At 35.8% G+C, this 22,722-nt stretch overlaps 1 protein-coding gene and 1 non-coding gene across 2 annotated transcripts in view; both read right to left on the bottom strand.

Annotated features, from left to right (window-relative positions):
• The window catches only part of EYA4 (EYA transcriptional coactivator and phosphatase 4), a 304,073-nt gene that overhangs the window by 5,608 nt on the left and 275,743 nt on the right, over positions 1-22,722 (bottom strand). The window contains exons 14-16 of the mRNA XM_049789603.1: positions 7,046-7,135; positions 1,815-1,873; positions 1,548-1,708 (exon numbers count right to left, since the gene is read on the bottom strand). Of these exons, the coding sequence (XP_049645560.1) occupies positions 1,548-1,708; positions 1,815-1,873; positions 7,046-7,135 (310 nt within the window). The remainder of the gene's footprint in view (positions 1-1,547; positions 1,709-1,814; positions 1,874-7,045; positions 7,136-22,722) is intronic.
• LOC126031941 (small nucleolar RNA SNORA51) lies at positions 15,374-15,508 on the bottom strand. The gene has a single exon (XR_007503747.1). It is a non-coding gene; the product is annotated as a small nucleolar RNA SNORA51 (small nucleolar RNA).

The raw sequence follows: 22,722 nt of genomic DNA, 5'->3' as shown, positions 1-22,722 counted from the left end.
GTCCCATTTGGAAACTTAAGTCATATATCTCTGCTACATTTTGGTAGTAACATGACTGTTATTACTATTATTGGTGCTATTATATTATTACAATATTATGATGACTGATTCTGAAGGCCTCATACATACAAGGCATACCCTCTGCCACTAGGACACACTTATAATCTTATAATATTATTATAGTATGTAGCATACAATTTTTTGTCTCCATCATTATTGAGTATGTGTTTCCTGGCTAACTAGCAAGGAGGATACAAAATAGGCACCCAGTTTCATCTTCAGTACATATGTGCAATATATACATAATATATACAAAGATAAAATATTATTAATCAGCATAATTCTACAAATATAAAATATATAACATCCACCCACACATCTTTAGTTCTATTTCATTTTATTTTTATTTTTTGGTGGGGTACACCTGGCAGTGCTCTGGCTTATGACTGGATCTGTGCTCAGCTATCACTCCTATGGTGCTTGGGAGATTGAACCAAGCTTGGTCACATGCAAGATAGGCACACTAACCACTGTACTATCACTCTGACACCATTATTTCATTGTAGACTCTGAATTCTGCTAATCATCATCATAAAATGTTTTCAAGACAAGACAACCTCTGGAAGAAAAATCTCACGTGACACAACAAATCCTAATCCTAGGACATTCCTATTCTTAGTATTAGACAAATCCTAACATTAGAGTCCACCAAAGCCTATTTTATCAAAAAACATCTCCAGTATATTAGATGTGATATCCAATTATATGGCTTTATCCTGTTCAGATGTTCGCTACAAAATAGTTGAACTCTTTAACACTGTGCTAGTCACATTTAACAGAATAGAAGGGAAAGATAAGCTCTTAGAGAAGATATAATTTTTAATTAATAAACTTTTCAATTGATCACTGTTACAAAGTTGCAAAGCTGCTTATGATGGAGTTTCAGTCAATGTTCCAACACCCATTTCTTTGCCAGTGTATATTCCCTGCCATCAATGCCCTAGTTTGCTTCCTGCCCTTCCCCAGTCAGCCTTTATGGAGAAGAGACTTTTTTTCAGACCGACCGAGTTGCTAAACGCCTCTAAAATGACACCAAGTATTGCTTATATTTATTTCTGATAGGATTCTAGACTGCGCTGATTGTTAACAACTCTGCAAGGACTAGACAGCTTGTTTTTGACACACTTCTGCCCATTCCCTCAGTTCCTTTAGTTCCTATGCCTGGTTTCCACAATATTGTCTCAAATGACAAGAGTAGAAAGCCCTGCTAGAATGCCCCCAAGCCCCAATGCTCTCCTAGAAGTCTTGACAAAGCATCTGGGCAAAAAGATAATTCCCAGTTCCTGTGACAAGTGCAGTGCAGTACAGTTTATGATTCTGCAGTTAGGCATTGACCCTTCCCCCAATTGGTGAGGCTAAGCATTTGGGCTCAATATGAGCTCATTCAATATGACTTACTGGTAATTTAGTTTACAGCAGTATAGTTTTTAACATGCAACTTCAAAGTATGCTTCTACAGTACTTTTGGTGCAAAAAGTCTCACATACCTCCGACATTGTTTTTGTAGGAGTTGTATAATTCTTTTACTCTTCTGTAACGAAAAGCCAACTTCCTCATCCAGTCAACTCCTCCTCTCACACCTGTTGGCAAACAAAGGTTTGCACTACTTGCAGCTGCATGGAAGCCATCAGTTGCAAAACTGTAGGTACTGCAACACCCAAAATACATTAAAAAGAAACAAAAGAAGTAATTACATGTGCAAAACTCCAAGGCGGAATTTCTGTAGGAAACTTCAGCTTAATGGCATGGCTTACCTTAAGTCCTGTCCATTATCATCAGAAGAAACATCATCTATATGAACTTGATCGCATTCCTGTCAAAACATTGAAAAAATCATTTGCTTTTCAAATGACGACCCACACATTATAATGCTTTTTTACCTTTCCATTTGAGAAGTCGGTGGCCAGCAGAGGGCAGCATCTGCTCGGCCATCTCACAGTCCCATCCAGGGAAAATGGTGTATTTCCACTCTAAAACCAAAATCCATAAAAGGGGCTTGAAAACATATGGTCTGCAAATTGTTGTTGTTGTTGTTTTTATTTTAGAGTTAAAAAAGTTAAAATTAAAAAACTGATACGTTTTATATTATTTATAACAGATTAAACTATCAACAATTTGTTTTAATTTCTATGACTCAAGCATTTCTGTTCCATTTTATTTATGAATGGAAGCAAAACTAAATGTATATGCTTACAACATGTTTGGTCTAAGCTCAGACAGTTAATACTTTTTAACTAATTTATTTTTTGAGCAGCAACACAGGAACTCCATAATTATGATGTCCTATGAAATTTCTCTGACTTCCTGTCTTTCGCTGGCTTAAGAAAAAGTACCATGTTGCTGTTAAAATAACCACGTTGCTATTTTAAAAAGTATTATAGTTTTAACACAATAAAAAGATGATTATATGTTTTCTTTTGTTAAACTGACAAAAACTCATTTTCAATTTGAATGAATATTAAAAAGATTTACCATCCTAAATGTACTACAAAATTATAGCAAACTAAACTTTAAGTATACCTATCCACACAATTGGATTGTCTTAAATTACACTGTCTCAGAAAAACATGATAAATTTCATGTATTCATTCAACTGTTTGATTTTCTAAGGTTATTCTACCTTCACACAATCTATAGTTTCCAAGACCTAATGAATGAATAGTACATGATCTAAATGTATTTGCTAGCATTTTTCACATACCTGGTATTTACTGCTCTCATAAGTAGGGGCTATCATAGTTATGGGCCTCATTTTTACCCACTGCCTTCATAAAATAATTTTAATCATAGTTGGTGAAATCATTATTTTGGAAATAAGATGAAGTGTTAAGCAAAGATTTTTCAGCTATTTCTTCTCATTATATAAATCAGAAATATCTGAAAGTAAAATATTTAATCTCACATAGTTATCCATAGAATTATAAGATCCCATGAAAGTTTGAGAATGAATGCATTAGGTCAGGATACTTTCAAACTACAGAATTTAGTAACTAGCCCAATTAATGCAATTTTGGCATATAAACAGAAAAACAGATAAATTAATTTTAAATATTCATATGATTTTCAATGAATTATGGGATTGATGATTTTTAAATAAGAAATTCCCTGCATGGAGGCAGGGGTAGGGAAGGTTTATTATCCAAACATATCTCCACATAAGATCCCAGTCTAGCCTAAACATACAACTGTATCTTGTTGAATAAAGGGCTTTAGTCTACACAAATTATAGTTACTTAACATAATCCCACATTCATTTAAACTTCCTAACACAAAGTTATGATGATATAAAGTGGTAATTTTCTGGATTATAAGGACTATAATAATGTCCACATATATCATAAGTGAGGAGAGAATGAAAGAGTAGTAGATGATCTCAGGCATAAGCATCAGAGAGAGCAAATATTAGAAAGTTGCATCATCATTTTCACTGCTTTTGAGTAATAACTATGGTCCAAACTTTGACCAGAGATTTCATTATGCTTCTAGAAAAATCTCAAGGAAAGTATTACAAGCAATGGTAGCTGTGTTTGAAGAGGTTTTATGACAGAACGGTGAATTATTTTTAACTCACTTATCATAACTGGAAATAAAATTCTTATCAGAGAAAGAGGAGAAGCAAAGTAGATGTAGATGACAAGGATTATTAGAGAGACTGACACTTGGTATGAAGGTAAAATGAATGAAATCACCAATGAAATAGTATATGTAAGAGGCTCATGCCAGTGAAGTTCTGACATCTTTCCTCATGTAAGAAATTTACATGTATTTCTTTTATTATAAACTAAGGACATAAAATGTTGGGAGAAATCTTTGCAAATTATACTCTTCATTAGAAGTTATTTCTATATTTAATACATCTCAAATTTTAGATAAATTCCTCTGACATTTCAACTATTAATTCACATGATTAATTTGCACATTTTGCCGCCAAATTTATTTTTCACTTTCAAGGACATCAGCATCTCAAACTTATTGGGCCATGAGCTCCATATTTGAAGTTATGTTTGAGGTATTTCCAAATAGAATTTCTCTTTAACTTTAGGCCTGGTTAACTATCCTTGTTGATTCTGGTCTCTTGCCCAAGAATCACAGTCTAGTGTAGGAAGCTTGGACTTCAATCACTTACACTTTGAGAACGATCTAAAATAATTGCTTTTCAATTAGTTCCACCCTGAGAAAAGTTGCAAAAATAATTTTAACCAGAGCCTGGCACATAAAAGTAATGCAATGTTTTAGATTTTAGAAAGTTTCAATGTAAAAATTTAGACATTAGAAACGATTCTGATATAAATCTTAACTTCTTTTATTTTGATTTATAATGCAACCACAAAGTTGTCTCTATCTTTAGCAATATAATCACAGTGGTCTTCTCTCACCATTGTGAGCTTGAACTCCCGAGTGCCTTCTTTTCTGGAAGTTATTCTAACTGAAATAATATTTTGTTAAAACAAAACTACTCTCTTCTTGGGGGACTAGTATAAGCATTTTGCCTTCTTTGCAGTTGGGCAGGATGTAGTGAAGGGCTTACTGGGAGGATTTAAATTTGTTAACTTTTAAGGAATTATGTGAGAACAGCTGCTACTACATATGTTGGTGGACTAGAAAGGATTTGTGTCTCAAATTAGGTTCGGAGTGGATAAAAAAGTCTTGCGAGTACACAGTAGAGTAGACTAATGATGTCGTCACACTCTTTAGGAATTTTCCTTTTTGTCAGCAGAAGCAGAAATATCTTAGTAATAATGATAAAGTCTCTGATACTGGTTTTATGAAATTAAAAATATAAATGTCAGTAAAGCTGACTTTCAAAATCAGATGTAAAGAATCGGAGCTAATTAAGTGATTTTTGAAATGATCTTAAACTATTTTCCAGATTTTATTAGTTTAAATGCTTGTTTTATCTCAGTAATCAGTAATTGGACTTTGAATGCCTTAAGCATTCCATTGGCATATGTAAGCATGTGTGTGACATGCATGTCAGAGAATTCAATCAACTTATATGCTAAGATTACATCCTTCAAAAATAACAATATCATTAGCTACCTCGGTTTTAGTGTTTGAACCAAAATTAGATATTTTTACAATTCTAAAATACAACTAAAAATATAATTATAAAAGAAAAGTCAATGCCAATATTTTCAGTTACTATTTTTAATAGAGCTTCCATAGATATTTTAAGAGTACAGTTTTTATGGTTTCTAATTCAACATAAAAATTCTTAAAGCACTAAAGCTGCCCACGTTTCTTATGTACCAATATTTATGTCACATTTCTTTTTTCTGGGGGTGGGGGCACAAAGGGCAGTGCTCAGGGGTTACTCCTGGCTCCATGCTCAGAAATCACTCCTGGCAGGCTCGGGGGACCATATGGGATGCCGGGATTTGAACCAATGACCTTCTGCATGAAAGGCAAATGCTTTACCTCCATGCTATCTCTCTGGCCCCTATGTCACATTTCTTAAAGATATTTGCAGATCGAGCATATGCTGCTTTAAGCTCTCACATTAGTGTTTTATTAAACGATGGCTGATATATAGAATCCATCTAGGATCTAATATGTCACTATATAAGTAAAATGGTCACTTATTTCAAGTAAAGAATAAACAATGAAATAAAAAATGATAAAGCTGAACTTCATTTCATATATTAACGTTTAAATATAAATATCATAATTTTATTTAGATCTGATATTCATTCATTTTAATCAGCCCAAACACCAACCTAAAAGTTATTAATGCATATAAACAAATTTATGCTTTAAAATCATATAGTTCTTACTATTATAAATATTTATGATAAACATAAAACTGATCATTTATTAAGATAATAAAAGTTTCTGAAAGAGAAAGAGCCTCTTCAAACAGACAGGCATTTTTATTTTCTAGGAAAAGCAGCAATTAGCTGTAGAGAAAATGAAAACAGAACATTATTTACCAGATTTTACTACACACTACTCTTTTACTCTGAATCATAAACTTTAACTAAAATTGAATGCAAGATCGTATCAATTAAAAATTCATATTAACTTCAGAATTATCACAAGCAAGCAATTAATTTGGGTTTTCTTTTTTTGGGTTACTTTTATTCATTCTGCAGGGAATGAGAGCAGAAATCTGTGCTCTGGGTACCAAAATATTGAGAGTTCCAAATTCAATATTTAAGGCAGGTAAGTAATCTTGAGCATAGCTTTTATGCTTGTGGATAGTAAAGTTACTCTGAGACTGTGTGTTAAACACTCATTTCAAAATTAATCAATGCAATAATAAATTAAAATGTTTTACAAAGATTAAGAATTCAACAACAATAATTTTCCTCTTTATTCTCAATATGATTGTGGTTGAATACTTTCCTTCTATTGTTAATCCCTGAGACATGAAAGAAATTTAAGTGTGTCATCTAAAGACAAACTGTAAATATTTCAGCTTAGTTTCTATATCCATTGTCTTAGCCAAGATTTTAAATTTAATCTTCTGACATTTTTATAAATCAAAATATGTATATATATACATATATATCATGGAGTTATCTAGTTATCATACAGCTATGCGAATGGCTCTAGTATGGTTTACCTAGAAAAATAGGAAGTAGAAAATAATGCTACCTAAATTAGGTTTTAGGCATGTGCATAATTAATGAGCCTTGCTATAGAATAATATATGTGACCACGGTCCAGTTATTAATAACAAAAAGTATCATGGTAGAAACCTGGCAAATCTACTTTTCATTCCAAAGGTGTTAAGTGGATTGTACGTTAGACATGAAGGGACCGAGATGGACAGGGCATAGGAAAACACACAGAGGACTTTTCTGAGACACTTTTGTCTATGTTGTTTCCAAAGAAACAACTTTGATTTATATTTGTAAAGCATTTCCTCTTTGCAAAATACTTTATGCACTTTGAACTTAAATTTATATCTTTCTCTTTCTATGAGCTTACCATCAAACTATTTTAATGTTGAAAAATCATTCTTACTTCTTAAAATTCTTACCTCTAAATCATTAAAAAATAAATGAATATCCGCAAGATTAAATATCATTTCCTCCATTCGAAGTCCAAGATTTACAGCCATAGGGGGATCCTGAAAAAACGCATAGACAATGAGGTGAAATTTAAATAAACATTTTAATAGATACATCTTAAATGCAAATTGTGGAGGTGAAGAGAAGACTATATAGCTTTTAATTACGTTTTAAAAGTATTTCCAATTACCTAAAAAGGCTTTTTCCAAAGTTATTTAGAATAAACTATGCAGATAAATCTTGATTTTACATATATTTATATGCTCATAAAGATGTCTCAGAATACATATACTTATTAAAGGAGGAAGAAAAAAGGAAATTTTGTTCATTTAATCTAGTTTGCCTGGAATGTCCTATGTAGACAGGCATAGGATGGCATGCTGGAAAATGGAATACACTTGTTTAAAAAAAGGAAGTTATCTCCTTTCAATATTCATTACAAATAATCCAATCAAAATGGAAAAAAATACCTCTATTTGAATGCTTGCTAGAATTAAATAGATATCATGTCTTACAGTGGGACAGAAAAATCTGTTGTAGCACAGAAAAGCCAGCAGTAAATTAAAATAATTAATTCTCTGAAAATAAACCAGGAAGATATATATTTAGATGTTTCATGTAAGGGAACTATGAATAGGATGACTCAATTTCTCTTTACAGATGGTATAAATAAGCAGTAGCAGGAAGTTGAGAATTGAGACTAGAGCCTTACATGACTATCTGCTGTTGAAAACTTAGAGTCAAAAGATGCAAGGGTTGTGAAAGTGAACGGTAGGTAAAGAACTGGAGTGCAGGTGCTTGCCTTGCATGTGGCTGACTTCAATTTGTCAATCCCAGCATAACATTTGATTCTTCTGAGCAGTACTAGGAATAATCGTAGAGCACACAGCCACAAATTAAAAAATAAAAATTTAAGGATAACTAATGATAGTGATAAGGAATTAATGTGGTGGTTCCATCTTGAAAACTTGAGGGGTCAAATCCTCAAAATTGAGATCAAATGTGTATTTGCAGGGACAAGAATAGGGTTTCAATAAACTGAAAAGATGAGAAGGATATTATTGATTTTGGCTGAGAAGTTATTTTGGAAGAACTTAGAGAATGATTTGGGTTGAGTATTTGGGCCAGGAGCCAGATTGCAGGGATAAGAAAAAAGAAAGAGAAATTATGTTTTTAACTGTTTAATAAATGATATTTCAAGAAATATATTTAAATCTTAACAATAAAAGACTAACTTTACTTTAATTTATAAAATATATAGCCTGTTTGAAAACGAAGTACTCAAATACACCCTAAAATGATTCCATTTGCCTGTTTAGAAGTGCTTCATCATTCCACACCTATACTGTAATAACCTATGTTTCTTCTTCTACTTCTTTCATAATTCTTTGAGGGAAATATGGTGGGATATAAACTTATGTGAATTGTGTTACCCTCACTGTTTATAGAGATGAAAACCTAGGGAATAGCAACTGTTTGTTTAAGAATAGAGAAGAAGATGAAGATTATACAGTAATGCTTTGCTAGATGCCAAATTTTCCTAATCATTTTGTCCTTAATTGGAGATACAGTTAGTGAGTTTTCATTCCAAGTATCTTCATTGTTCACGTACTTCATGACATCCTGGTAGTGTTTCATAGACATTCTGCCTGTATTGCTAGACAGACATATCTGTCTTCAGATGTGGGATCATGAGGTTCTCAGTGGTCTAGCACTTGCCTTAGATGTGTGATAACTTAAGATTGATTGCCAGCATCAGAAGAAGAGAGAGAGTAAGAAAGAGAGAATCCCACAGGCAGGATCATTTGGAGTAGTGCAAACAAAGACAAAAATACATTTTATCCAACATGTAAATTTAAGAATAAAAAAATCTGTGTATTTTATGTATCAAGATTTTAAGACTGCAAAGCTCTTTATTGGCCTGTTTCCTTCAAATATAAAATTATTTTTCCATGGGCCAAAAGGTACCCTAGAAATAGAGTAAACTGGGTTTTTAACTACTCCTGGTATCATATAATAGAATGATGATGCAAAAAAAAAAAAAAAAAGCCTACATACCCTGATCATCAAAATGATGATAACAAGTAGTATACCAAAAAAGAATAAAAGGTAAATGTTTTGTAAATAGTAAAATTATTATTTAATTTGTGCAGTTCACGATATAGTTGACAGAAAATACCTGATGGGGTATAGCATAGCAGATAGGGCAATTGCCTTGCAAGCGGTCAACTTGGGTTTGATCCCCAGCATTGCATATGACCACCCCAATTCTGCCAGGTGTGACTTCTGAGTGCAGGACCAGGGATAGACCTGAGTACCTCTGGGTATGGCCAAAAGCAAAAGCTAAAGCAAAGAAAAACAACAAAAGAAATATCTGATTATCAAATTAAAAAATGTGCATTTGTAGTACAAACCACAATGTAACGAAAAGGGGGAGGCAGAGAGGGGGGAAGAGAGAGAAAGAGAGAGAGAGATGCCTTTTCCAGAAGCAGGTGATGGAGAGGGTATCAGAGAGGTGGTGGGAAATGCACACTGATGAGCATTGTTTTACATTGTATGACTGGAAATCATTCGTGAACAACTTTATCTGTGGAATAAAAAACTATCATGAACAAACTTGTAACCATGGTGTTTAAATTAAAAAAGTGAAATCAAAAACAAAACCTCTCAAGGGAAAAAAAAAAACCTCAAACATTACTTTTCTTAGAAGTTTTTGGTGTTTCATTTTTGTTTTTTGATTTTGATTTTTAAGCTCTAACTAGCAATGCTTGGGATTACTCCTAGTTCTACACTTAAGAATTACCACCGGCCTTGCTTGGGGGGTCGGATGAAATGCCAGGGATCAAATCTGGTGGCTGCATTCAAGGCAACACCAAACTTCTTGTACTAGTGATCCAATCCCAGATTCTGGTATTTTTGTTAGGATGTATAATCAAGTTTCAATTTAAAATTTTTGCATTCAATATTTTAGCTCATTTTATTTTATTTTGGGGGAGGGGGTTGCCCCCAAACAATACATTGGAGCCCTGTCAACTAGATCAATGCTCAGTCAGGGTAAATGTGTCAGCTAGTTTAAGGCCTAATGGTTTCAGGGGCCACCAGGATCACTCAGACTGTCCCCTGGGCCCTTCAGTGTCTCCCTCCATCAGTGCTGGGGGTGGGACAAGTGGGGTAGAGGCTGGAACTCAGGTTCTTGCACATGCAAGATGTATTGTCACTGACTAAGTTGTTTCCTTGACCCCTCATTTATTTGGGTTGTGAAATAAGTTTAAAAAATTTGGGGGACCAAGATTGTCCACACCTGTCAGTGCTTAGGTCTGGATTCTTAGTACTCAGGATTCCCTTCCGTCTGGATTCAGGGGGTGATCCTAGAATAAGTCCTGAACACTTCTGGGCGCTGCCTCTCCCCCACTCAAAAATGAATTAATTTGTACGTATCGTTCCAGCATAAATTTTATTTCCTTTTCTCTAATGCAGAGAAACTTTTCTCCTGTCTTAGCAAATGGACGCAGGGCTGACACTATTCTAGCAACTGTGGGGCTGGTAGCAACAAGATTTCCACTGTGTTGCTTCTTTTAAAAATCTAGGAATTCCCTTGAGATCAGGCTTTGCAAGTTCTACAACTTATATGAGAGAGTGAGCGTGAGAGGAAAAGAAAGAGTGCATTTGTCCTTTTCTTTCAAGAAACTTATTTCTCGACTTTTTTTTTTTACTGGAGAGGGGATTTGTTGAGCCAAAGACATAGGAAACTTGTAAATGTTCTGTCTAGTCATGGAACCATGAACAAAAAGTCTATGAAATATCAGGAAAAATCAAATGTAATTATAGCATGAAAACAAATAATTCCATTAGAGATGCTCTATGCTTTTGAGGAATGTTCACTGATGCGAATCAATAAAACTGAGCTCCACACTACTCCCGTGATGTTTCTGATGATTATTGCCGCGAAGATATCTATTTCAGATGGGGACTCAGAAATGTCTTAATTAAAACATTTGCCTTTTAGAGATGAAGTCATAAATGGTTTGATCCTATAAACTTACCATTTCCCTCCTTTTAAGTTTTAAATAAAATTACTGTATTTTTTATATTCATTCCTATCATTCTTTACATTTGCAGAGCAAAATTGTGGGAAAGGTGGGAGAAACATACTGTTTCTCTTTGATTATTGATTTCATTGATTCCACACTTTTATTTAAAAAAAAAAAGCTGTGCTGTCCAAACAGTGAGAGAAAAACATCCATGAAAAACACACTTTGTACAACTGATAGGCATGCAAAACAAATGTAATTAAAAAATAAAAATAAGAATTGTTCAACAAGTAATCATAGTATATGACACAATGAAATCTGCCTTTGCACACTCCATTGGAATATAGCCCCTGGAAGGGCTGTTCATTTCTTTTCAAATATGAGGATTCCACAACACATTTTTGATGACGCCAGGACTGAGTGAACATTTTGGCAAAATATCATTTGTTAACTGGGAATAGTTTTGGTTTGAGGTTTGCTGGAGTAAAAACTAGCTATGTTTTACTAAGAATTCCAGAGACCAAGGCCTATTGGAAGGGAGGTGTTTCATCAGTCATGGTAAAGGCTCAGCACAGATGGACGAGGGCTACTCATGTCACAAGCCAAGGAAAACCATGATTAGAAGAGGTGGTGATCTTGTTTCTGTGAAAGAATGACTTAGGAGGGCTTACTTTCAAATATCTCATTTTACCCCCCCCAACCACAGCTCACCATGTCACTGTTACAGCTAACTCTAAGTAAGCATATTACAAGATCGTGTGTGTGTGTGTGTGTGTGTGTGTGTGTGTTTTTTTTCCAGATAAAGTACCTACAAAGGTAAGAATCCAAAAATTATGAGCAAGAAATTTAATGGTTCTAGTCTCAGTAAAGTCCATAATGTTGGATAGCTACTGGGCCAGATTGTTGCAAAGGAATATGAGTGTCTGCAATTCTGTGGTTTTATCAGATATTTGTGAGTCAAACATTTTTCTAGGATTAATCCAGTTTTATACAGAGATGATTGCTCATTTTATTTTAATGTTTGTAGAAGTATGGGCACCTTATGTGATGAGCTGCTGCCTTTTTCCAGCTTAACTGTGCCAGGTATTGAGTTTAAAAGTCTAAGAAGAATCAGTTAGAACTTAGGAAGGAAAAGTAAATAATAAAGGTACTAATATGGTTCGTGGAAGTTCCAATGCTTGCACATCTCTAGCACTTACCGTAGGTTCCAAGTGTCTATAAGACTATTTAATAGGGTGTGTTGCTCTAGTCAAACACTAAAACATGTTCTCAATGAGGAGGGTGGGAAGATGGAAAGGGAGAGTGAGGGGGGAAAGAGAGATCTGAAGAAAATAAATAGCTCGTGGTCCTTAAATATGCAGTTCAAACTGCATATCACAAGTGCATAACCAAGTGAGGATCCAGCACTGTGCTTTGCTATATCAAAATACTAATGCCTATTAGTTGTGTTAGCACAGAGCATAAACTGGAGCCAGACTGTCTGTCTATGGGCCTTTGCCCTGCACTCGACCATCAGCTGGAAATTGTCCTCCAGGGACTCAATGTAAAAAAGTCTCAGGAGAGGCAGTAATTGTGTCGTTTTAAAGAAATAGAGGAATTTTTTTGCTGTTCTTGTTAAGAACTCAAGCTCTCAGAACAGTTATTCCCTTGGGAACTGAAGTGCATTTATTAACTGGTGCACACACAGAGAGATGTTCATTAAAAGAGAGAAATATTAGTTCCATGAGCTAAAGAGAAAGAATCTTCCCATCCCTCCCCCTCCCCTTGCCTCTTTTCATCTCTCAGGCCCCCAACCCCTCCTCTCTTTTCTATCCTGTTTTCCATGAATTGCAATCATTGAGTAAATATGAGATGAAATTCATGAATAGAAGGACAATCTCAGAATTGAGAAATATTTGTCTCTGACAAATATTAGCCTTGATAACTCTCAAGGGGAATTGGAGAGAATGGTTTTAGAGACACTTATTTAACATGTATTTACTGAGAATCTACTAAGGTTCAGACATATTCAAAATCTGGACAGAGCGGAGAATCAAATAAGCAACATCCTTGCCTTTGTGGGTTTTATGTTAACACTATACAAGATACCCAATAAATCATTCTAAACAGTAAATGTAACAATATCTCAGGTAATGAGATGATCAGGGTCAACAAATATAGGACTTAGGGATATTATGGAGGGTTGAGTGTAGCCAAGCACAGATGATGGTTAGGATGAGAAAAACTGAGGAGAGGAATACTGCAATAGAACCCAGGAAGGTGAGAATAAGCCTAATGTGCATGGAACAGTCATCTGTAGTAACCCATGTCAAAGGAAAGAGTGAAGCAAGTCACTTAACCACACTCAGCTGGATCAAAAGTATACTAGAGAGAGAAAGGTGCTTTTTCTACTCAGTGTCTACTCAACTTGGCAAGTAGGTTGCTTCTCAACTTTGAAAAGAGCTTCCTGGCTGGCAAGTTGTGAAAAAGCAAAGTGGGCACCAAGTACAAAATTGTGAAAAGAGAATTTCCTCAAATGAGACAATTACAGCATGTGCTGTGACATGAAAATAATCCACAAGAGTGAATAATTAAGTATTTTGGCACAGATCCTTGGTTTAGAGGGCCTGGTGCCAAGCACATGTGGAGAGAGGAGAAAAGAAAATGTGATTTTCAGATTGCTTTTCTTACTTTTCTTCTCTCTCCTCTTCCTCTTTGCTCTACCTTCTTTTCATTTATTCCCCTCTCTCCTTACTTCCTTTGGATAGTTAAATAATTGTGTGCAGAATTGAGCAGTTTTAAAGGTATAAAGTGACTTTACCCAGGAATACTGGGGCCAATTAGAAAGTGGGGCCAGTTGGGGGGCAGAAAAAAATAGAGGAGCTTTTCGTGAGGTCATCCCAATAGAGAAAAGAGGAATAAGGAAGGTGAGTCTTTGCAGAAAAGTGAGGTCACATTTACAGCTAGAGCTGTAGAGCTGTAGATTGATGGTTTCTAATGCTAGAACTCAGATAAGAAACACTCAGGAAGCTGTGCCACCACTCTGGCCCCTAAAATAAAGATTTTACATAAAAAATAAAAAGTAATACTGGCGGTATAAAATAAATAAATAAATAAATAAATAGAACAGAGAACCAGCAGCCAATGACCTTGCTATTCAAAATGTGTTCTACAACCCTAGACTACACTCACCATTTTTCCTGCAGAGAAACAGCTCTGCTTTACAACTAATTTACAGAAGAATATGATGCTGCTAAATCTTCCTACATAGACTAGACTGTCCTGTGCTAAAAACTCTGGGACCTTCTCACTATGGGGTTAGCAGATTCCCCTTTCTGAGTGATAGCACAGCAGTCTGTAGCCAAGCCCAACAGCCTCCTACACAGAAAGACCAACTCCATAACTGCCAGGCCACTAAATCTTTCCAGCTTCATAGCTCCAGGATTGCATGGCTGGATATAGCTCCCAATTTCATTGTACTGTTAGCCCAGTAAGATTACAGCAAATTTGTGGGAAAATTGTAGAGAAAATCACCAAGCTCATATGAGCAAAAACTAGCACCAATAAATCCTCTATGACTTTAGTAATACCATTGTGAGATATAACAATTATTGAAAAGTGACTTTTATTTATCTAAATTTTGATCATTTTTGTCTCCTTTTGGGTTCCAGCGCCATCACTGTTTATCTGCCCTTTGGGGCCAGCCAGGTTTGTGTCATGGAGGAAATAGGGAAACACAGATTGTAATCCCTTTCACGAAAGCAAATGAGGCTGTCCTTTTGGGTCTTTCATCAGCCAACTTCCAGGTCATTATGGTCACCCCTTTCCATTCCATTAGTACTCCTTTTCCAAAATAGCGCGAATGTGATTGCCTCTGCACGAAGTCATTTTAATGCATTTCATAGACTTCCTGGCAGATTGCATTTAGGTTGGATTGAATTTTTTTTCACTTAGAAAATATACAGCTCAAAGACCAGGTGAACAAATAAATAAACTAGTATGCAATATTTGGGGGGGGGCACACCCAGTGATGCTCAGGGGTTACTCCTGGCTATGTGATCAGAAATTTCTCCTGGCTTAGGGGACCAAATAGGAAGCCAGGGATCGATCTCAGGTCCATCCTGGGCCAGCCACGTGCACCCTACCATTGTTCTATTGCTCCAGTCCCAATGTGCAATATTTTTTTTTACCATACGTAAACAAACTTGAAGTTTAGAAAAATAACCTCTAAGAAGATATATCTTGAGATACATTTCATACAAACAATTCAATAGATCACTTTCCTTTTTTTGTCCCCCGATTCACAATACAGACCAGGCAAAGGGCCTGTGTTGAGGTGTATATGGGGTGCATTTACTACTGTACCTCCTCTTTCTATACAGTCAGTGTAAGAACACAGTCTGTGGTAAGAATTGGGAGCCTTATCTTATCTTTTTTGATTTTTTAATATATATGATATATCATAATATATTTATTATATATTAATATATATAATCCTTCACAAGTACAACATTCCCATGACCAATATCCCAAGTGTCCTTCCTCCCCACCCCACACCGGCCTGTACTCTAGACAGGCTTTCTACTTCCCTCATTCAGTCAGATTTTGTTATGATAGTTCTCAGTGTAATTATTTCTGAGACTGCACTAAATGATCCCTGTGGTGAGCTTCATGTCGGGAGCTGGACCCTCCAGTCCTCCTCTATTTTGTCTCTGAGAATCAATACACAAATGGTTTTCCTTTTTCTCAAAACCCAAAAATGAGGGAGACCATTCTGTGTTTATCTCTCGCCCTCTGACTTATTTCACTCAGCATAATAGATTCCGTATACATCCATGTATAGGAAAATATCATGACTTCGTCTCTTCTGGTGGCTGCATAATATTCCATTGTGTATATGTACCATAGTTTCTTTAATCATTCATCTATTGAGGGGCATCTAGGCTGTTTCCAGAGTCTGACTATTGTAAATAACATTGCTATGAATATAGGTGTGAGAAAGCGATTTTTTTATTGTATTTTTGTGTTCCTAGGGTATATTCATAGGAGTGGTAAAGCTGGATTGTATGGGAGCTCAACATCCAGCTTTTGGAGAAATCTCCATATTGCTTTCCACAAAGGTTCGACCAGACAGCATTCCCACAGCAGTGAATAAGAGTTCCTTTCTCTCCACATTCCCGCCAGCACCGCTTGTTCTCATTTTTTCTGATGTGTGCCAAATTAGATCACTTTCTTAAACACCCTGATTATCCAGCACTCTAAACCACTAAAAGCAATATCAGTTGGGACGCTAAAGAAGACATTTACTGTGGAAGATATGGAGATAAAACCTGGAACATCTCCAAGTCCACCCAATTGCCTGAATCTTATAGATGGGGACCTAAAATCAACACTCAATGATTTAGCAATGGAAATCAAGGAGTCACTAGCCTGTGAAATTAAGAAATCTATAAATGAACAATTAAACCAACTCAAAGATGAACTCTTTCAGCGGATGAGAGAATCCATACAAATGGAACTGAAGGAATTAAAAACATGTTAGCAAGCCATAATAGTAGAATTTCACAAGTGGAGAATCACATAGATGAACTTGAAGACAAATTACTGCCAGCAGTGATAAAGAAATCAAAAAAGAAAGGAGAGACAAAACCCTGGGAAAAAATTTAAGGTACTTAATGAACAAAGACAAAAGAAATAATCTCTGAATTATAGTATTTCCAGAAGGGGAAGAAAACTCGGAAAGAAAAGAACCAGTAGTGAGGGAGATAATAGCAGAGAACTTCCCCACCCTTGGGAAAATTACTCTACAAATTTAAGAGGCAAGAAGAGTGCCAAACAAAATAGAGCATAACAGAACAGCACCAAGACATTTAGTAATCCAAATGGTAAAATAAAGAGAGAGAGAGAGATTGACTTTTTAAAGCAGTAAGGGAGAAAAAGCTTCAAGTATAAAGGAACCAACATAAGAATCAAACCAGATCCTCCATTTGAAATAATCTAGGCAAGAAAAGAGTTGAATGACATATTCAAACTACTAAAAGAAAAAATTTTTCAACCTAGAGTTCACTACCCAGCTAAACTCTCTTTTACATGGGAGGGAGGGTTAAAAACATTCTCAGACAAAAAAAGAACTCACAATATTTGCGTTATCCAAACCAATCCTAAATGAGCTACTCAAAGAGCAATTACACAAATCAAATATCCAACTGTAATAGCAGCAATAACCCTTCACAATTTAATGCACAACAGCCTTTTCTGTCAATAGTTTCTTTAAATGTCAATGGATTAAACTCTCCAGTCAAGAACAGATACAGCTGTTTAGATTGATCAAGTGCTCTTTATTCATGGCTATAAAATGTTCTAATGATTTTATCTACAGAAACAATTGCAGAATGTATTTGGAAGCCATGAATATCCATTATGGTGCTCTGCTGCAGGCGTCTTGTATCTCAACATCTCTGAGATATAAGTGGGGAGCAAATCCTTCATGAGAGGAAAACGGGTAATACAAACAGCAGAATATGAAATATAAAATGAGACCACACATAATACATTGTATGGGGACCCGTGTCTGCAATAGATGTGAGACAATTTTACTTTTCAGGCTGATGACATTTAAGCACAACTCTGGTATGCAAAGTATTTCTTTGAAAACCAAGGGCAGGGAATCTTAGGAGAAGGAAGACAATGATAGCAGGCCTTAGAATACACATATCAAAAACTAGCTGATACAGGTGAAAAGAATCCCCAGCTAAAAGGTAAGAAAGTGACATAAGGGGGTGTTCTGGTTTAGCAAGAAGCTTCTTATAACAAAGAAAGAGAAACTGGTTTTGCTACAAATTTGCAGCCTGTCAGAATAGTAAAATGCAAGAAAGACAGGAACTGTTTGCTTACCACCTAGAAGCTGAAAACAGAAAAACAGGTTGCAGGTAGCTGGCTAGACTAGTCTTTGAGTTGCAAATATATTTAGTCAGTGGGGAACTTTAGCAGCTTTTGGTACTAAAATTTCTCTGACTGTACACTGACTGAGGACGAATTTTGGTCTGTAGTTTTGCAAGGGAGACAAAGCCAAATGATAAAAGAGATATCACCATGTCAGATATAACAGAAATATAGCCAGTGATCCATGCAGGGGTTATGATTAATTCCACCAAAGGGCCTGCTGGCCAAAAATTTTCTTGCGGGAATTTCAGTTCACTGCACCAGGAAAGCCAATAGACACCACTGGTGGGCTAGCGTCCCCTAAAATGGAGACATTTATGCTGCATGCTGTGGCAGTGCTCGCTATAGGTAGCATGGATTTTACTATGTCTATAATAACTCCTTGATCTTTTTGGCCACAGTGGTATTGGTTGGTTACCCCAGTTCCATATTGCAATACTATACTATATTAGACTCAGAAGACAGGGTTCATTATGATGTCATGATAAAAATTCTAATCTGTTCATTTTCTCCTTGATTATGCCTGCTAATATAATCTAATGTTTATGTCCACAGATAGCAATGCAGATAGCATGCAACTGCATGCCATGCACTCCTGTTACAGAGCTTGAAAAGGGAAGTCAACCTTGGCGGATGTCCCGCCCTTAAGGAAGTCGTCACCTCAGACCCACCAATACCTCGTATTACCTTGGCAGATGTCCCGCCCCTAAGAAAGTCATCACTACCCCTTCCCCCCTATAGTATATAAAGAGGGATGAAGAAAGTCACAAGGTCTTTGCCTCTGTCCTATTCTGGGTATGCATTGACCCTGACCGGCCAGAATTAATAAAGGACTTACTGGAGCATTTGCTGGGGCCTCTGTCTCTTCATTTCTCTGTGTCAGGGCAGCTAGATTAGGACGTCCGGACCTTTCAAACTCATTCACTGAATATGTTATTCAATTCTTTTCATTCAGTATGTTTTCAATTGTAGGTAATTTACCATTATACCATAATGCTCATGATTTTAGATTACTTTTAGAAAAGGAACCTGAATTCTCAAGACCCGCTAGACAATATTTCATAGTATAAATTCCTCTTACTGTGCTCATTACTGTATCACTCAGTTTTCTAGATTTGAAAATTATGATTGTTTTTAAGAATGCTCTATACACCATCTAAACCACGAAATCATTCTTCAGTAAAGTTTACCCTCACCGATCATGATTGTCCTAGAAAATGGAGAACCTTTATATTTCACTTGCTGGGGTTGGCCATGTGCAGGGCAAATGCCTTCCCTACTTATGTGGTCACTTCAGCCCTAAAATGTGTATGTTCTTATTATGCAATACTACTTCAATAAAGAATTTAAAAATACATTTTAAAAAAGGACAAAGGAGGGGCCAGAGTAGTGGTGCAAGCGGTTGCACGTGGTAACCTAGGATGGGCCACAGTTTGATCCCTTGGTGTCCCATATGGTCTCCCAAGCCAGGGGCGATTTCTGAATGCATAGCCAGGAGTAACCCCTGAGCATCACCTTGTGCTGCTCAAAAACCAAAAATAAAAAAAATAAAAAAAAGGACAAAGGAATTTCAGGACCTGTCATGGATCTACTGATGATGCCTGTAGTATAATCCAAAGCCCTCTAGTTCATACATATTCACAAATTAAAAGCACTAGGGTATGAACTTTGTAAAGATCTCATATCGTTCGAAGCAGAATTTTCCCTTGGAGTTACACCTCTGATTCTTATTCCCTTTAAATTCTAAGACAAGGGCCAGAGAGATAGCACAGTGCCTTGTATGCAGCAGGCCTGGGACAGACTGGTGTTCAATTCCTGGTATCCCATATGGTCCCCCAAGCCTGCCAAGAGTGATTTCTGAGCTCAGATTAAAAAGTAACATCTGAGCCCTACCAGGTATGTACACCTCCCCAAAAAACCCAACAATACCAAACAAAATACATTCTAAAATGAGGGTCAGTAGGGTCACTGAGTAAAAGGTGGTTTAGGATAATTTCTAGAAAACTAGAATCCTCTAAACATTTCTCAGAAATAGAAATAAGAGTATACTTTCTACTTGTATTTGAGGATTTAATTTCACAGACTAAAGATCAATGGTCTCTATGTTTTAGGTTTTCCTACAAGCAAATTAGTAAAAATGTTACCGGACACTTGCTCCAGATTAAAAGATTCTGTTAAAAACCCAAGTGCTTTAATTCAATTTGCAATAGTATTGGTAGTCAATAGTAAATGATCAGGAATCATCAAGGGAGTGATGATTTTTACCTACCACCTACAGTTTGCACTGTTTCAATAGAAAGAAACTCCAATATATCAGACATCACCAAACTGATTATACTAGTGATGGAATACATATATTTCAAAGGGAACTAAAGCAGGTGTACAAAGCAACAGGACATAGCAAGCAGAATAAAAAGATAAAAACAAGGAGTTGAGTCTATGCTAGGATGATGAGGTAAAAAAGCAGAACTTAAATGTGAAACGATATATCAACTAAAGAGAAAACAGCCCTGAGCTCAGATAGAAAGGTAAATCAGGGGAAAGTTATAAAAAGGGTAACCAAGACATTAACTAATGAAGTGTAAAGCTCAGAAAATGTAAGCTAATCATCTAATACTTCAATTCTCATTGATCTAATTTTTTCCAGCCCTATCTATGATATGAAACTTACTGAACATAAACTAAGAAATGAAACTGAACGTTTAAGAGAGGTTGTAGAAATCTTTAGAAATTTGTGATTTAAAAAATAAATCCAGGTCATTATTAATAATTTGTCACTCTCAGCAGTGACCAGCCTAGTAATGTTGGCTAACTATACAATGTAATGGCCCAGAGGTTCCCTAGAAGCACGTGGTACACTGGGGGCAAGTGAAGTGCCAAGGAAGGAACAAGAGCTCAAATATGTTAGGCATGTGTCCACCACTTGAGGTTTTTTTCAGGCTTCAGATGTGCATGCTCCCAGAAACTAATTACATTACCGGCATGTTAGTTTCAAATTAATAAAAGTCATGTCCTTCTAATTCTCCTTTTATTTTAGTGCACTGGCAGCACTAGAAATGTGGTAGAGCTGGGCTTCAATGAAAGCTAACAAGGAACTTGGCTGTGTATGACAACACCTAGAATTATATTAATAAAAATTATCTGAACTAAATATACTCAATGAAAAAGTAAGAATAACACAGTTTTGAGAGGAATCACTAGGTACATTGTTTTTAAAATGTCCTAAAAGAGAGAGAGTGAGGAATGCTTTTGTCCTTTAGTTTTATCTAAACTGCTTCTAACTGTATTCACTTATACACACATATAGACAAACACACAAACACACACTTAGTCACTCCTGCTTCTTATATTTACTTGAGGACCTCACATGGAACACGCAAACAAAAAAGCCATATCCAACTTTCTAAGAAAATAGCCTGGTTCCTCAATTAGCTTCCTAACTCAGATTCTTTTGAAATCAATAGAATAAAATGCCTTTATTGACTGTTTACTCTAGAAAGCAAAATACTGAGTTTTAATGCCTTTTTAACTCATTTAACTTTCCTACTCAAATTACTTTCTTATTCTCTCCCACTTTACAGAATATAATTAAGTCTCAGAGAAACTAAAGATTTTATACACTGTCAGTCATATTTGGGCTTAGATCTATTTCCCTAGAGTCAGAATACACTAAGCCTTTTATGTCTACAGGGTAGGTCATTTGCATGGTGTTAACACCACCGTTGGGGTACCTTCTATTTGTTGATTCAACTATTTTTAATTCTAATTATTTCACCTATTAAATAGTTAATTCTTAGTCATCAGTGAGACTCTTAAGTACTTGTCTTCACATTTATTGTATAGTTTAAATTCTAGCTGCTTCTATTTCCACATTATAAATAAAGATTATATAATACAAAAGCAATTATATAACCTACCTGTCTATCTATAGATCTATCTGTATCTATCAATTGATCTACCTCTATCTTTAGTATTTTCTAAAATTGAAAAGTAGTTCTGGGTCCTTGACCTTCAAAGTCACGTTACAAGGTAATAATTCACCTTTTCTTTAGTATTTTCTTTGACTTAGGCTACTTCCCTTGCATGTTACAAAGATAGCGCCAAATAAACCAAATCTTTACAGCAAGTTTTGTAATTCCCTTCACTGCTCTTTCCCCCAAAGCAATTACTGCAACTTATCAGAGAGCATAAGATATACAATAAATCATGAAATAAGGATAGTATACATTTGCCATAAAATATGATTAAAGATTACTAGTCTCTGTCCTTCCAAATTTACAAATTCCTATTTTTTTCTTTAATTAATTGATTGCATTTATTGGTAAAGTGCTCCCAATGGTACTCAGTGGGCCTGCAGGTACCTTCCAGCAATAGTTGCTCAACAAGGCGAGTCCTTCAATGCTAGTTTTACACCAAAATGCTGTTATCAGTGCTAGCTGGGTCCAGGAACACTGTACGTGTAGGAGGAATCATCAAACATATCCTGCCGATGCTTGGGAATCTGTGTGAATTGATCCATGGCTGGGTATTTATCTAACCCTATACTGTCTCCCTGACCCCAAACTCCAATTTTAGAGTTTTATACTGAAAAATAATTAGCATTCAGCTGAAAAGACCATCACTGACTTTACAGGTAGGATACATCTCTCATGATCCAATATCCAGGATCGTTGTGCTTGAGGATACTGTATTGA

The sequence above is a fragment of the Suncus etruscus genome, chromosome 15 (assembly GCF_024139225.1).
Source record: "Suncus etruscus isolate mSunEtr1 chromosome 15, mSunEtr1.pri.cur, whole genome shotgun sequence".
Classification (NCBI taxonomy): domain Eukaryota; kingdom Metazoa; phylum Chordata; class Mammalia; order Eulipotyphla; family Soricidae; genus Suncus; species Suncus etruscus.
Note: the sequence above shows the minus strand (reverse complement) of the source record. Positions and strands in the feature narration are given on the sequence as shown.